Here is a 17,367-nt window from a genome sequence, read left to right as displayed (position 1 = left end):
CCTCTTAGATGAACCTTGGCTAGATGTAGAACAAGCACTTTGCAATAATCTAGAGATTTCAGATCTACCATTTATCAGCTCAAACATCCAACGACATGAATGCTTCAAAAGCGTCAACATTAGCTCTTCTCTGATAGCATGGTGGGAGTTTCTGAAGTTGACAGAGTCTTCATTAATCCCATGCAAACGTACACCTATCTGGAATAACCCTGACATATTACAAAACAATAATATGATGTAAAGGAATTAAATACTTAGAACATATATTAGAGGGAACAGAATTTATTCCATTTGACAGACTAGTTACACAATATGGATCAACAAGAAAAGATTTTTAGAATATCAACAAATTAAATCCATAGTAAAAAAGAAATTTTACCTCAGTCAAGCTGAATTACAAACACCACCAAGTGCGGTACACTTTCTTACTCTTAAATCCCCCAAATTATTATCTAAAATATACAGAACACTTTCTAAAATAGATGAATCAATATCCCTTCCTATTGCAAAGTGGGAAGCAGATTTATCAGTAAGCTTAGACCAAAACTTCTGGTCTCAGGTATGCTTAAAAACCTTTAAATTGATTAAAAATCCCAGTCTGCAATTAATACAATACAAATTACTACATAGAGTGCACTATACTGGTCATCGGATGTTGAAGATGGGCTTTATATCTTCCAACAACTGCTCACACTGTCAAGGCAATACACCAGACAATTACATCCACGCTCTTTGGTTCTGTCCACCAGTGCAGAAGTTTTGGCGTGAGATATGTGAAGACTTATCAAAGTGTCTGAAATGTAACATTCCAGCCTCCCCTTTAGTATGCTTGTTGGGAAAATTGGATGATGTCACTACAGAAACTAATACAGTCTCTGTGATGGGGCTCTGGCTGGGCCTTGGGGGCTTCGGTCCTCGTCGGTGTGTCGCCGAGGTTGTGGGCGGGTGGGTGCACGGGGGCTCAGCCCTGGCGCAGGGGGCCTCTGGTGCATCGGCCTAACTGGGGGGCTCTTCAACTGGCAGGGAGGTTGTTTCATCCTTGCAGAAGTCCACTCTGCAGGTGGGGGAGAGACATAGGAGAGGTGGAGAATAAACCTAACCTGGGTGTCTGTTGTCTTGTGTAGTCTGGAGATGATTGAATGTTGGGGTGGGTATAGTTTCCTCTGCGGTGGGGTGGGGTTGGCTTCCCCAGGTCCTGTGGGGCTTAGCGGTGCTGCTGCCATAGGCCCCGGTCTGGATGGGCCTGGGCTCCCTTGCCTTGGTGGGTGCTAGAGGACGGGGGTGCCTACTGGGGTCAGCGGGGGAGCTGGCCCTAAGGAGGGGCATCTTGCCCCTCCCTTCTTTTCCTCCCCATCCCCGGCTGCCTCCCTCTTCCCGCTCCACCACACCCACCCACACACACAGGTAGGGCCTTGGGGTGCGGGTGTGTCACTAGGGTGCAGGGGAGGCATTCCCCCCCCTCTGTCCCCTTCTGGCCACCTGTGCCTCAATTTTATTTCACAACTTAGACATCCACATTATTCACACTCAAATAACACACACACACAGACACATATATATATATATAGGGCCTTGAGGGTGACCACGTTAACGGCGTTCAGAGGACGGTCTGTGTATTCAACCCTACCTCTGGCGCCGGTGCCCACCTCTCAATTTTAAATCCATGTAGACATTGAGGGTTCTCGGGAGGGGCCGTGCTAACACCTGCTGCTCTCTGGCAGCAGCACCATGCCCTCCCTTGTTTTAAATGCACTTTAGAACAACACGCAGCAACACTACACATGAGCGGGAGGAGGGAGGTATGGGGTCTTCACACACACCCGTTCTCTACTAGCCATCAGGGCGGGGGGCTGGGAGGAGGTGTTGGCTGTCCGATTGGCCTCCCTGCTGCTGCGGAGCCTGGGGCGGTCTGCTTGCCTCCACCCTGGGGGAAAGGGTCACATCTCTTGGGTCTGGGTGCCGTTTCCCCCTCTGGGGGCGAGGGTACCTGGACCCGGGGCATAGAGTATGTTTGGGGAGTATGATTGTGTGTACATGTCTATGTATGTCTGTCCCTACGTTGGGTGAGTGCTGAGTGTTTGTATATGTGTGCATGAGGGTGGGAAAGCATGTTTATGTCTGTGTGTGCCTGTTTGTCTGTGTCTATATGTCAGGTCGGGTCTTAGACTCTACCTCCCTGGGTACTCCCAGGCCCTCCAAGTGTGGAGGCCTATCTCCCCTCACCACACTCCCTGCTGGTAACTAATGCCCTCAGGGGTTGGTGCATTGGTGGTTCTTGGTGTCCGGGGCTGGGCGCTCAGGTATGCACCAGCTCACTCCCGGTGGCTACTTGGCGGGGCCTGGTGCCTGTCGCTCGGTCAGGCCTCTTCCGGGGCAAAGGGGGCCCTCGGGCCTCCGGCCTCGGGGCCTGCAACTCGGTTCACTCTGGCACAGCTGGCTGCCGGCAGAGCCGGCGGGCACGCCGGTGCAGCCCCCTCTGGCTTCTGCTCCGTGGCTACTGGGTGACCCCCTCGTCTGGGGATCTCCTCAGCCCTTCCCAGGAAGGTGGCACGGATGCCCTTCCGGTGGTACTCCTTGGGCTCTAGCACTCTGGGGCCTCTGGATGTCTGGAGCCTGGATCTCCTCCATGCCTGCTTCATGCCCTGGGGGACGGGGCTATGGGCCTCCACACCCTCTAGCAGACCGTTACATGGGGAAACCTTTTGTATACAAGCGCGTTGATCCACACAGGTGTGCACACGGGTGTTCACTGTTCGTAGACATAAACTACACCTTTCTTAGCTGCTACTTCAAAGCACATTGTGCGCTGTCTGTCCTGCATGCTGCACAACAACTTTCAATATTTAGTATTTACTGTTGTTCACACTTAGCTAGATTAACGTGATGGTGTTGTGTTTAGTATGTTGCTTTGTTTTTGTTTGGTTTTTTTTTTGCTTGTCTTCTCTTCTTTTTCTCTCAACAGGTGATCCAGGAGATTTTTTTTTTCTTTCCCTTTGTCTTTGTAAGTGCCCTTTCTCACTGTCCCTTTTCCCTTCTGTTTTTCTTTTCCTTCCTCTCTTTCTTTCTCCCGTTCCTATCCCCCAGTCATGTCTGTCCCATCTGTAACAACTGAAAATAAAATAAATAATAACAACAAAGTTTGAACAAATGGACCAATACGGCAATGCCATGATGATCCATTTGGCAGAATAAATCCATTTGGTATCCTTGTTGGTCTTCAGACAACAATTCTGACGGCTAAAGAACCAAATGGGACAGACCAAAAAAAAAAAAAAAAAAAAAAACAGAGGAAAAAGGACTTTGTTGTGCACCTTGAAAACACCTTGAGTTTAATGCTGAAATAGTCTATTTTATAGTTAGAGTGATAAGTCTCAAGCATTGCCTCAATTTCACATAAGTCGCATACATCAACTCACTTTCAGCTCTCAGAAGTGAGAAAGCGAGCACCTTTCATCGCAGCCTATGTGGCGACCTTGGAAAGAAAGAAAGAAAAAAAAAATCCCTGGTTGCATTATGGGTTGCCAGTCCAGAAAAAAAGAGGACCCTTGCATGAGCTCATTCTAGTTGTTACAAAGTAAAGGACAAAGCCATGAAAAAGCCCAACTTTTGGACAAAGCGTCTACGGATGTGTGTGTATGCATGTGTGTGCAGAGAGACGGCAACCTTGCCAAGCCCTACTCCATACCAAGCCACCAAAGGACTGCTACGGCTAAGCCACATAATGCTCTCATTTGGCAATGGCCGATCCTCAGAAGGGTTAGCGGCGACATGGACACACGCAAACACACCCATGCTTGTGTGCACACTTGATGTCAGACACACACACAGTGCACCAGCAGAAAGCACACACTAATACACTGGCTAGTGGACAAACTGGAAGAGTTTCAAGGGTGATAGAAAGTGTCACTGTGGGTTTTCTACTTCATTTTCCATCTGTGTACATGTGTTCATCTAATGTATGTGTGTGTGTGTGTGTGTGTGTGTGTGTGAGACAGACAGAGGCATGCTCTTTAATCCATCCCCAAACCAAACAGGACTAATGTTTAGTTTCTGGTTTTGGCTACACATGCTGCGGTTGTTAATAACACACACAGTGGATCACTGGGCCAGTGTGCCAGAGTGCAGCTGTGGGAGTTTTAATGCCACACTTCATCTCCAAAGCCACCCGGAGACTGATAGAAACCAGAGGAGAGAGCCTGACAGTGACAGAGGCACTGAGACAGGCTGAAGAGAAGAAACTGAAGTGTGACAGTGAGTCACTGAGTTCCTCCCCCACTACTTCCATCTCTTCTGTTTCTCTACAGGCCGCATGCACTGGAAACCTCCAATCAAGTCACTCAAAACGAGCACTGCCCCATCCACGTCACCGTCGCTTTCTGGCCCAATCCGGCGCTCCATCTCGTGCCCTTGTTCCATCGCCTCCCTGTCATCACCAAATGAGGTGCGGGCATTGTCCACCAGGCCTTTCCCTACGGTTCCCGTGGCCACACCCCTTGTCAGGCCGAGCTCCACCACGCTTCGCTCTCATTCGCTGAGCCACAGCGGCTCCACTCACCGGGTGCCTCACAGCAACAGCCTGGGGACCATCCACTCCAATATAGTAAGACACTCAACGCACACACGCACACACACAAAGTAGGGTTTAAACCTCAGAATATGTCACGAGTTGTCAGTCACAAGAAATGTTCTAAAATCTTCTGCCGATCCACTACTCCAGCTAGGATTAAAATAAACAATCGAGAATTACTCTACAGCTTTATCACTAAAGATCGAGGTGCATATTCCATCGTATCATTACCCTTTTCACCCTTTCTGACATATTGTATCCAGACCCACTTAGTATCGTTTAAACGGTCCGGTCAATATTGTATAGGCCCGCTGGAGCCCACAACAATAACCTTCTATTATGTTGCCATCTGTTGCTTTCCACCTGTCTCCTCCATTCCCCTTCCTTTTTTAAAGTGCCCTGGTAACCTTTGGATGCAGTGGAATCAAATAAAATAGAACCAAATGAGTTTTGGCATTGAGAGCAGAACAAAGTGGAAAGCCTTCATACTGAAAGAGGCCATAGTAAGCACCACAACACGTAATGTCCTTCCACATGAATACGAAATGACATGAGATTCACTATTTCCCCCAGAGTTTTTCGCCATCTTGCACGCTCGAGTTTCCCGTGTGAATCAACTGCACAGGAAACTAAATATAAGTTTAGCAGTGAATACGCTGCTGTAGCATAATGAGCTGTATTTCACTGAGCTTATTTTGAACGTTACGGAAACTCAGGCGGGAGCAAAATTTATTGGTGAAACTGGCAGCACATAAATCTCAAATTTACTGTGATAAATAGAAATAAATAATAACTAATAATATATTTATAACACATATATAAAATGTGAGCAGTATAAATACATTAGTCAATATGTATAAATGCTAAAAACTTAATATTCAAGTGCAACTCCTAAGAACTCAAAATGTGATAATAAAAGAAAAATTTTCTCGTCACGTTCATGAAAATAATACCATTAAGTAATGAGTAATTATAACATAAATAATCTGGTAATGGCCCCGATTTTTTTAGGCCTAATAAACACATCCGATTACACAATATTATTAATTAAAAGCTGTTTTTTTTTTTGTCGAGTTTTATTGCTTTGCCTTTACGTGTCTGCAGGGCGATCCGTTGATAAATCTGAGGAGTAAAGAGCAGGAGGCAGAGCTGGTGCATCAGACCCTGGCAGTGCTCACCGCCATGAGGATTAGGTTTCCGTGCAAAACTGAAGAGGAGGCCGAGGGTGTGCTGGATGAGGTGAGTCAAGGATCGCCATTGTGCAATATGTGCCTGTGTGAAATATTTCATAAAATAATCAAAAGGTTATTTTTGTGTGTAAGAAAATAGAGAGACGGAAAAAAGGGGAGACAATAAAGTGGAAGACAACACGGAGTAGTGTTGAGCGGGAGTCCAGACTCGCGGTATTCCCAGAGCCCCTCTGTGACCAGGTGCGGTCACTGTGCAGCCTGGTGTGTTCGTGTTTTCACAGGTGTGATTGTGCTACAAATTATTACTTGAATTTATGTAAAGAAATTGGCTCATAAAGCTAAACCCTAGGAATTAGAAACTTAAAATAGTGCTCCCGTGCTCTCCACTGTCTGCCCCGGCACTTTTTGTCCTGCCTGTAGAAGAGCCTTAAAAGCACACAAATGAGAAATAGGCTGCATGTCTCTGCATGCAGTCTTGCACGAGTCCACAGGCCTGAATCCGGAGATAAACCCGCTCAAATCATTTTTATCTTTCTTTATGCACATTATGTGTATATATGTGATTGCAAGTTTGCGCTCTGTGTTGGCCTCCGTGATTGCTGATTTTAAGGTGAGACTAAAAAATGAAGAAGAAAAGAAATGACAGGTGTAGCATTATTTTTCCCTCATTGTCCCAGTCAAGCCTGAGCCTCTCTGTCTTTTTCATCCCCAACTCCCGCTCACTCTCTCCATCACTCAGGTGCTGGACATTGTACGTACCAATGTGCGCTCAGTGCTGCAGCGGATCTGGAAGGAGCCAGACGTAGAGAGCCTTCACCTCTACCGGCTTTTTAATCGCGTCTTCAACAGGCTGCTCTCGAACCACGGCCAGGGCATGTGGAACTGCTTCTCCACCACCGGGTAGGTCCAGTCTGAGCCAGGTGATGGACTGGGTTCGGCCACAGTTACCCTAGATCACAGCCGAAGATCGCTGTGTGGCCACATTTATTGCAACCGTGTGCAGTCAACTTGTCTCTGAAATGGTTGCTTCAAAGATGGGAGCAGTTCTGGGATCACTCGCAGTCAGTCGCATCAAACCAACTTTGATGCATTGAGACGGAGTTCGATTAAACAGAGTCAAGTTGGCATTTCTGTGTAATCTGTTTGCGATAATGCCACAATTAACTGTGATAGACCTACTGCAAAACATACAGACACAGCTTCTTACCTAAATCACTTTTTTCACTTTGCAAACAACATGTTAACATTCTTATGCAGCTTCACTTTTCACATAGTAACTCTGCAACAGGATTTAGGTTGGGGGTTTTACAAGGGCCATTTATTTATTTAAGTAAGTTTGTTGATAATGTTGGTTGAAGCTAACAGAAGCAGTCAACAGAAATAAATAATACCGCTGTTTTAACAGCACCCACCTCAGAGTGCGCCCAAATGTAGCAGCGATTCATTGACTCAAACTCATGACAGAAAGAAAGAACAGCAGTAGCCTATGTTCAGAAAAAGCATTTTATTTAAATAACAAAACACACAATGGTGGGGAGGGAAACAAAGACAAACTGGCTTCTTTTTTCTGCTATACCCGTGTTTACAGGCCGTTCCAGTGTTTATCTGTCTGACACACTCGGCCAAACAACAAATACGTTAAAAATCGAAATGTCTCTTCCAGCTGCGATGTAACGTTAAGTCTTTTGTGCAATTCGGCGCATCTCAAATAAATAAATAAATGAATAATCCAAAAAGTAGCTTCATTCCCTCCAAACAAAACTTAAATTCTTTGACAGGAAAACAAGGATGTTTCCCGTTTACTGCGATATTTGCGGAGGTGGTTAACAATATTACCAGCGGTGTTGAACGTGCGTCCTGAAGGTGTGCTTGTGGCTGGTATACAAGGATATTTCCGTGCCATGTGTGACATCACTGGGAGATGCATTGTCCACCAAACCAGTGGATCGTCTTCTCCGTCTACGACCTCCTCGCTGAGCTAACAGTCCATTTCTATCTGCGCCTTCGCCTCCAGTGTGTAATTTGGCAATTCGTTCGTCCATGTTTGGACTTCTTCTGTGTTCTAAACGTGCAAATCAGTCCATGCATGACTGCATTGCTCCGTCCATCAAAAAGTCTGTGCATGTGCAAATGTATCGCCTATTGTCGGTTATTGGACTGACGATTGTCAGTTGGAAAATTTTTACATTTCACCCAAACTTATTGGAAGCGAGCAAGCTCATCCACCCTGGTGCAATTTTATATTTCAAGGTAGAAAACCTCCTAGAAAGAGACTGGATGGACAGAAAAAACTTGAAGATAAGTTGCAGAAGCAAAAAAGAAAAGAAGTAATTAATTGATGAAGAAACCTCTGCACAGAATCACTAAAATCACATCGGATCTTTTCATTGAAATAAAATCCAGGTTGAAAATCTATATTTACTGACATGCACTGCGTAATTTCTCTCTAAATGGGCACTAAAAAGATCAACCTCTTGAAAGCTGCATACACACCAAATATCAAAGTCAAACGTCAGTTGTGTGGACTTGTGCATGGATCCAACAAGCAGGTTTTATTGCAGACTGACACAGAGCGGTGCTACAACAGAGATAAACAGACAATCGTTGCTGATATTATTTCCACTGATGCTATAATGGCTTTTTCAGCTGAGCGTGCTCCGGGGTCACGCGACAAAAATGATCAGTAAAAACTAATCTGCGCACCTCTGAATGAAACCAGCCTCGGTACCTATAATGTAACATCGATTTAGATGGTAAGCAATTACTTAAATCAGGACTTAACAAAGAGACTTTGAAAAATTGCCCGTGTTATCAAAAAGAGCTCGCCGGAATGAATGAAAATGTTCGGGGAGTCTAATTCTTCAGAAACAACACAAACAAGTGATTACGCTGCAGGCCAATTACCACTTACTTTATTCATTGCATAATGTCACTCTTCCATCTCCATAACTAGAGGTTCTTGCACTACACAATTTCCTCCATGTCCTTAAGCCCAGTTTTCATCAATATATCAGTTTCAGTGACAGCAGGGACAATTTGCCATTTTCTTTCAGTATGACTGCGGAAGAAATGGCAGCTGAATGACAGAGAATGAGTGACAGACCAACCAGACCTAACTGCACTTTCCTGAAAGCTCTTGGGCATGAAATTAACATGTTAGTCTTTGTAGACAGGGTGCAAATTCAGGTCACAAATCTGGGCTGTTAATCAAGGCTTTTTCACTGGTGAGAGCAAGAAGAAAGCGAGGGGAGGGACAGAAGCACGGGAAGGTGAATGAAGGCCTCTGAGTTCCTTCACTTTAGGTTGTTATCTGATACTCTGAAGTTTTATTGTGCCTTTATTTATTTATTTATTTCTCCGCTTCTTGAAGCGACAGAAGATGAATCCTCACAAGATGAATCACTGCGGTCACAGCTCACTTGATCATGTCGGGAAGACGCACCATCCAGTTTCCACTTGCTTAAACACGCAAAAAGTAGACACGCAAAAAGTAGACACGCATACCTACAGTGGGAAAAAATATATTTTTATTCTACGAGACATGTGAGACACTTTACTTGCAGTGCAATTATTTTCTGTTTCCTGTAAAAGCCCCTCCCTACAGCGGGCAATGGCCCCAACATGGATGAACCCAACAGGGGGCCCTGATATCACATGGAGACAGTGAAGCGGCGCACCTCGGATAGCACACGCCAAATCCAAGGGAAGCGCTCCCCCCGCAACCTCCTCTCTGTCTGTTGTTTGATATTTTATCTGAGGGACTTAACAACAATCAAACAGCCTCGCAGCTGTTGTTGCTGATGAATTTAACAGGCTTTGAAAACGACTTTGAGGAAGAGAATGGAGACGCACACTGTTTTGAACCCTTTCAGAGGAGCCACCCCCGCACCCACCCCCCATCTCCCAAGAAGTGGAACGGGGTAGACATCAAACGTACCCCCCGGGGTTGTGTTTCTCGGTTGTTGAGGCTCTCTCACAGTCAGGGGTATGTCCGGGGTTGTAAAGGGGGTTAACTGTACCAGGATTTGTTTTATCCCCCCTCAGTGTGTCTGTCTTCCTGTATGTCTGCGCTGTGTGCGCACGCATGGAGAGGGAAAGGCTGCGTGTTTATGTATGTGGTTATCATGCATACACTAGACACTGTACATTAAAATGATACTTTTTAAAGGCCATTGACATCCAGCTGGTAATTTTGTGCCTGGAGGGAGACTGAATTGTCTCGACAAAGACTTATAGGGAACTAATTTAACAACAATGCTGTCATTACATTGTGCAAGCAACATTGACTTCATAATGATGAGTTAAAGCAAAAAAGAAGAATTTAAATATATATATATATATATATATATATATATATATATATATATATATATGTGTGTGTGTGTGTGTTAAACTACTTCTCTCTGCTCTGCAGTTCACGTTGGGAGACCATCTTCAGCAAGAGCAGTGAGGTGGTGTCACCCCAGGAGCTGCAGTGCTGTCGCAGGCTGGTCCAGCTGTGCCAAGACTGCCTGTTGGTCGTCTACAAGTTTGTCTCAGAGTCTCGCGGGTCTTTGACCGGACTCAGCCCGGAGTGGGATGACACCAAGTGAGATGGACATCCGAGCATTTCAGCTGTATTTTTGAAAGATTCTTCTAGCTTCCCGCTGCCATAGAAAGCTAATTATCCATCCTCCATACTGTATAAGATCTGAGGGCGTTCAAATGTCGTAGGTATCCTTGTGCACAATGTTGAGATTAACTCCTGCAAAGAAAATTGAATTCAACTGTTTAAAAAAATGGTAATGGATTGGTCCAGGAGGCATATTTAGAAATGGGTCTCAAATTCATTATTATTACAGTTAATTACCAGCAATAGTTTAGCCATAATGGTATCGCAACAAATTAAAGGAATTACACATTATTTGCTCTGCACATCTCTCCACTGGGCTTCTGAACAAAGATACTTATTTCGGTGTCTTCCTCCGATATTTAGCTGGAAACTTGTTAAAGCACCTATTAATAAACTTACAACTCTGACAAAAACCCACTGAAACAAAACTGATTAAAGTCAGTGATACAGACAGGAAAAAAAGAATTTCCAGCCCTATCATCATTATACCTCTGTCAGAAAACATTTCCTCTCTCGCCTCCGCAGAGCCTTAAAGACATCATCTTCATTAGGAGACCCTGATAAATACATACTCACGAGAGCAAAACAACTCGATGATATTGATGCAAGAAAAAACTCCATAGCACGTACAAACTCCAAAACATGTAAAAACTCCAAAACACATAAAAACTCCATAGCACGTACAAACTCCAAAACACGTAAAAACTCCAAAACACGTAAAAACTCCAAAACACGTAAAAACTCCAAAACACATAAAAACTCCATAGCACGTACAAACTCCAAAACACATAAAAACTCCATAGTACGTAAAAACTCCAAAACACATAAAAACTCCATAGCACGTACAAACTCCAAAACACATAAAAACTCCATAGTACGTAAAAACTCCAAAACACATAAAAACTCCATAGTACGTAAAAACTCCAAAACACGTACGAACTCTGAGGCAAGTACAAACCCCGAAGCACGTACAAACTCTAAAACACGTAAAAACTCAGAAGCACGTAAAAACTCCAAAACACGTACAAAAGATAACAGAAGTGCTCCAGGATGCTAGGCGCAGTGTTGAGCTTTTGTTACCTAGTGGCTACACAAGCCAGCAAGTACCAACGACCGCATTTGGTGTGTGGTAGTAGCAGGTAAATGAACTTTTTTTTAAAATTATTTGAATATATATGAGCGCTTGTGTATAAATACACAAACAATACACACATGCTCTCAATTGTGTAATTTAAGTGATCTAGGTAGCTCTATTTTGGAAGTTCAGTTCATGCTAGAAATGTGCTTCGGAGTTTGTACGTGTTTTGTCACTAGGGGCCACCGCATATATTTATATATAAATAAAACCACTTTTTTTTATATTAGTAATTCCTTTTGTGCATAATTTTATATTATTGTTAATAATAAATTAATTAAAGCAACAAAACAACCTGAAGAGCCGGTTCGGAGCCGAAAGAGCCGGCTCTTCGGCTCACTAAAAACAGCCGGAAATCCCATCACTACATTGAAATTTTCTACAGGATATGCATTGTCTAGTTCTATAAAATCATGGGTTTTTTCAGGTTTAAGGCTGGCAGTTTGCTAGCACACACAATACTGAATAATAATTAAATACGTGTTTTTAAATAACACAAAATTCAAGTCCTTCTTTCATAAAAGTCTTTGTTTGTTGTTTTGCTGTGATAGAGCTCCTGACCCATGCCAAGCTGGCTCTCTAGGAAGACAAGGAAAAATTCCCAGGTGCCAGATGATGGGAAGAAACCTCGGGAAAGTGTGCACAAATTTCACTTGACAGCACAATAAAACACAACAAAAATCTAAATGTTTTTTGATTTGGATTTTTATTTTTTTCCTTTTCATTTTTGTCAGGTTAGACATTTTGATTAATTTCAATGAAGCATACTTTTCGATAATCTAGTTCACTGGTTCAATTACTTTGTTTCTTTGTTTGAATAAAGCATCTTCAAATGAAACTGCTAAGCCCTTGTACTTCTTTTTTAAATGATTCGAGCGTTGTTTGTTAGTTTTTTTGTGTTTTTATCATAGAGATTGCTGCATCTACTTTTCAGAGAAACAACTTCATCTTCGACCATAGCCTTTGTTTTCTTTTCAAAGGCCAGAGCCCTAATATTTCTCTGACATTTTTGCTTCATCTCCATTTGCTGGGCCGTTTTTTCGTTGATGATCTTCCCCATTTGATCTTTCTCGTCTGTTAACTCTTTCACAGTTTTATCCTTCACTTCATTTTGTTCCTGTAGATTTGTATTTTGTGTCAAAAGGCCCTGGATCCAAAAACTGCTAAGATTTATGTTCCTCATGAAATTTTATTTTCATCATAAAATTGCTGCTTCTGATTTTTCTCCTTTGTGGCGTTTCACCAGTATACATATGTGTGTGTGTGTGTGTGTGTGTGTGTGGGCAACAATTTGGGTAGTTAGTTTTAAATTCAAGATTCTCTGAGTGCCATGCTTCTCTCTTATAATGTCTCTACATTTACACCAGTAACATTACAGGATGCTTTTACATGTGTTTTGTCCACCACAGACGACCAAGTTAATAGATCACTGTGTCACAGTTTGCCGAGGCAAACTGCGTGGAGTGTGAAGAGTGGACCCAGGTGCAGACATTCTAAAACTCAAACTTAACTGATGAGCTGTTTATTAAGGCAGACTGAACAGTACAAAATAAAAGGGCAAAAACAATGCAAACTAAGCAATAACCTAAACTGGGTAAACTAGAAAGGTAGCACGAACTATGAAAACCCTGGCAAACAGAAAAACAAACAAACTCTAAACATGGCAATGATGATGAGGATATACATATGAAAACCTGAACGCAGGACTTGGCATGGAAACAACACAGACGATCCGACAAAGACTGAATGAGAACGCACAGACTAAATACACACAGGAGGCTAATGAGAGAAGTGGGAACACACGGGGGACAGCTGACACACATGAACATAACGACGTCACAGTGGAAGAGTAAAACTAAACTATAAAGGTCTTTTGCTTGCGTTTCCTGCGTAGCTCTTTGACATATTTCTGGAACTGAGTGTACTCAGCAGGGAAGATCCAGGTTTTGGGTATAAAGTTATAGTCTTGAGGCTGGCACTTGATCATTCTGGAGAGATAAAAAAGAGAGAAGTGGAGTAAGATAAATGTGTTTTATTCTCAAAAGCAACATTTTACACTTTTATAACAATCTAGAGTCAGCCACTTGTAGTTTTTAAAGGTGCAAGTTGTGCTTTCACTGCAGTGTCTACTTATTTGTCTCCTAAGCGTGCAATGCTGCAGACACCCTGTTGTACCTTGTAGCGCATGCAGGCTTTCACGCACTCGTCTTCTAATTTAGCCGGTGTTGTAAGAGAGGAACAAAAAACTTACTTGGCCATGTTTCTTGCAAGGCAGTCTTTTCGGCAGATTTCGCCCATCCCAGGGAAATGGTTAATTCTCTGCGACGGGACAAGCAGACATAATAATGTTGTTAGTTTTAATAGAAAAATCAGTTATAAGCAGCATTGTTATTACAATATCTAAATCTTGTTTTTACTGACAGTGCATTTCAATCAGAGGCATCTTTCATATTCTTCTAATTAAATTCTTGAGGAAGGTAAAATCTCACCTTTCCTACTCAAATTATAATCTTTTTCAAACGTCTTGCTCCTAAAGTTACATTTGTCTCCTTGGAATTGGCGTCCCGGTCCATATTCTTGAGCTCCAAAGATTAAGAGCCATATTTTCCTGGTCAGCAGAGGAATTGAACCCTTATCCAGAGAGCTGTCCTTGAACCACTAACAAAGGTGTACTGACTTGTCATGGTAACCATGCGGTATACCTGATAATTCCTGAGCTCAGCAATTTTCTCATGCTGCACAGCTGAGTCATTCCAGATGAGGTTGGCAGTCTCATCATCATCACAAGTCTTGATGAAGTTCAATTCATTGATGACTATACGAACTGGGGGGGAAACACTCTCATTAGATTGTATTCCGTTAACAGAATGAGACATGAAGTCACTTAAATAAGCTTTACATACACTTTGATTTTAGGAAAACACCCCTAGAGGATTGACTATACATACTCAAGAGAGCAAAACAACTCGATGATATTGATGCAAGAAAAAACTCCATAGCACGTACAAACTCCAAAACACGTAAAAACTCCATAGCACGTACAAACTCCAAAACACGTAAAAACTCCATAGCACGTACAAACTCCAAAACACGTAAAACCTCCAAAACACGTATGAACTCTGAGGCACGTACGAACCCTGAAGCACGTACAAACTCCAAAACACGTAAAAACTCTAAAACACGTAAAAACTCAGAAGCACGTAAAAACTCCAAAACACGTACAAAAGATAACAGAAGTGCTCCAGGATGCTAGGCGCAGTGTTGAGCTTTTGTTACCTAGTGGCTACACAAGCCAGCAAGTACCAACGACCGCATTTGGTGTGTGGTAGTAGCAGGTAAATGAACTTTTTTTTTTTAATTATTTGAATATATATGAGCGCTTGTGTATAAATACACAAACAATACACACATGCTTTCAATTGTGTAATTTAAGTGATCTAGGTAGCTCTATTTTGGAAGTTCAGTTCATGCTAGAAATGTGCTTCGGAGTTTGTACGTGTTTTGTCTCTAGGGGCCACAGCATATATTTATATATATTTTTTTTTTTTTTTTTTGGTCTGTCCCATTTGGTTCTTAAGCCGTCAGAATTGTTGTCTGAAGACCAACAAGGATACCAAATGGATTTATTTTGCCAAATGGATCATCATGGCATTGCCGTATTGGTCCATTTGATCAAACTTTGTTGTTATTATTTATTTTATTTTCAGTTGTTACAGATGGGACAGACATGACTGGGGGATAGGAAAGGGAGAAAGAAAGAGAGGAAGGAAAAGAAAAACAGAAGGGAAAAGGGACAGTGAGAAAGGGCACTTATAAAGACAAAGAGAAAGAAAAAAAAAAAAAATCTCCTGGATCACCTGTTGAGAGAAAAAGAAGAGAAGACAAGCAAAAAAAACCAAACAAAAACAAAGCAACATACTAAACACAACACCATCACGTTAATCTAGCTGAGTGTGAACAGCAGTAAATACTAAATATTGAAAGTTGTTGTGCAGCACGCAGGACAGACAGCGCACAATGTGCTTTGAAGTAGCAGCTAAGAAAGGTGTAGTTTATGTCTACGAACAGTGAACACCCGTGTGCACACCTGTGTGGATCAACGCGCTTGTATACAAAAGGTTTTCCCATGTAACGGTCTGCTAGAGGGTGTGGAGGCCCATAGCCCCGTCCCCCAGGGCATGAAGCAGGCATGGAGGAGATCCAGGCTCCAGACATCCAGAGGACCCAGAGTGCGAGAGCCCAAGGAGTACCACCGGAGGGGCATCCGTGCCACCTTCCTGGGAAGGGCTGAGGAGATCCCCAGACGAGGGGGTCACCCAGTAGCCACGGAGCAGAAGCCAGAGGGGGCTGCACCGGCGTGCCCGCCGGCTGTGCCGGCAGCCAGCTGTGCCAGAGTGAACCGAGTTGCAGGCCCCGAGGCCGGAGGCCGAGGGCCCCCTTTGCCCCGGAAGAGGCCTGACCGAGCGACAGGCATCGGGCCCCGCCAAGTAGCCACCGGGAGTGAGCCGGTGCATACCTGAGCGCCCAGCCCCGGACACCAAGAACCACCAATGCACCAACCCCTGAGGGCATCAGCTACCAGCAGGGAGTGTGGTGAGGGGAGATAGGCCTCCACACTTGGAGGGCCTGGGAGTACCCAGGGAGGTGGAGTCTAAGACCCGACCTGACATATAGACACAGACAAACAGACAAACTATGTGGTCTCTGAGTAGTATACTTAACAGCCACGGTGTAGGACTGATCCTGCACAGGTCCTTCATCCCGACAGCAGTCAGGCTGTACCATACCCAGACAGGAGAAATACTGTTTAAAAATACATGTACATTGTTATCATTCCCACTGCGCTTTATGCACATACAAAAAAGTAAAATATAGGTGTATTTTACTGTATATAGTAACCATGTGTGCATAGTACAGTATTTTGGCTATTTGGTTTACTTTTTTTCTTTTTTCTATTTTTGTTTTTTTCTATTATGTATCTTATTTACATTTTCTTCCTGTCCCTTGTGCTGCTGTAACAAGGAAATTTCTCCAGTGTGGGATTAAATAAAGTCTATATCTATGTAAAAACACGGCAGCAGACAGCACACAGTGATGAGGTCTGTTACTTTTCTTGAAACTCATAGCTTTATTTCATTCCAGCAGTAAGTCCAAATGATGCAAGTTTGTCACACAGCTGCCATGGCAAGGTGAGAGAGGGTCTGATGTTCTCTTCTCTCAGACTGATCCAACTAATGGCAATCACACTCAGCCTGGCTGTCAATCACAAAAAACAAACCTTTAGTTCCATGGCAGCCATTGTGGTGTGTTAACGCTATGCAACTTATGAAAATTCAATTAAATACAGCAACAGAAGAGTAGTGATAGCAGCTAAAATGTTTAACTCAATTAAAAGGGTCAAACATTAGTATTTAGTAGTGTCCGTCTATAGTCTTCTTTTTTTACATTTGTTCATTGATAGAATTCAAAGCCTGACATTTAAATAAGTTTAAACTTATGCCTCTGACTTGGACACTGAAGAATTCAATGCAAAGGAAACAAAAAAACCCCCCAAGTCTTTTCAACAAATCTACAAAATATAAAATTGCATCTTTCTGTGTCATTCTGGCTGTAGCCAGTCACTGCATGTTGGCATTTTGGATCATTTCAGTCAGCTTTTTTTGCTACATTTAGTGCAAGACCTTCAGTTTCTACAAACCCCATCTTGGGTTTTTTCAGAAACTGTTTAGAGCAGATTAAAAAATATAAATAAATAAAAACATAAATACATCTAATGGCTCCTAAACAAGCTGTCTGGACAGTTTCATGAGCAAACCCTCTGTGCTGGGACAACTTAATGAATAAAAACATATCTGTGATGCTT

The 17,367-nt window shown here is 43.1% G+C and overlaps 2 protein-coding genes across 4 annotated transcripts; one reads left to right on the top strand and one right to left on the bottom strand.

Annotated features, from left to right (window-relative positions):
• The first annotated feature begins 3,273 nt into the window (after window positions 1-3,273).
• LOC100697264 (tubulin polyglutamylase TTLL7) lies at window positions 3,274-12,904 on the top strand. Of its 3 annotated transcripts, none has more exons than XR_003214174.1 (6): window positions 3,274-4,600; window positions 5,672-5,806; window positions 5,890-5,997; window positions 6,497-6,657; window positions 10,172-10,466; window positions 12,056-12,143. XR_003214174.1 is itself a non-coding variant. In XM_025898955.1 (6 exons), the coding sequence occupies exons 1-6, from the start codon at window positions 4,310-4,312 to the stop codon at window positions 12,159-12,161; spliced, it is 975 nt and encodes a 324-aa protein (XP_025754740.1). In that variant the 5' UTR covers window positions 3,274-4,309; the 3' UTR covers window positions 12,162-12,904. The 3 variants fall into 3 exon arrangements, 2 of the variants coding, with proteins under 2 accessions (XP_025754740.1, XP_019201592.1); XM_025898955.1 differs by having other exon boundaries at window positions 10,172-10,345; window positions 12,056-12,904; XM_019346047.1 differs by lacking the exon at window positions 5,890-5,997 and having other exon boundaries at window positions 10,172-10,345; window positions 12,056-12,904.
• Window positions 12,905-13,004: 100 nt separating this feature from the next.
• On the bottom strand, window positions 13,005-14,544 carry LOC100697527 (tubulin polyglutamylase TTLL7). Its single transcript, XM_025898956.1, has 4 exons — window positions 14,453-14,544; window positions 14,207-14,328; window positions 13,756-13,823; window positions 13,005-13,492 (listed from the first exon to the last, which is right to left on the bottom strand). The coding sequence occupies exons 1-4, from the start codon at window positions 14,535-14,537 to the stop codon at window positions 13,360-13,362; spliced, it is 408 nt and encodes a 135-aa protein (XP_025754741.1). The 5' UTR covers window positions 14,538-14,544; the 3' UTR covers window positions 13,005-13,359.
• Window positions 14,545-17,367: the final 2,823 nt, after the last annotated feature.

This window comes from Oreochromis niloticus, linkage group LG15 (genome assembly GCF_001858045.2).
Source record: "Oreochromis niloticus isolate F11D_XX linkage group LG15, O_niloticus_UMD_NMBU, whole genome shotgun sequence".
NCBI classification, from domain to species: domain Eukaryota; kingdom Metazoa; phylum Chordata; class Actinopteri; order Cichliformes; family Cichlidae; genus Oreochromis; species Oreochromis niloticus.
The sequence above is the reverse complement of the archived record's forward strand: the minus strand, read 5'-3'. Positions and strand labels throughout refer to the sequence as shown.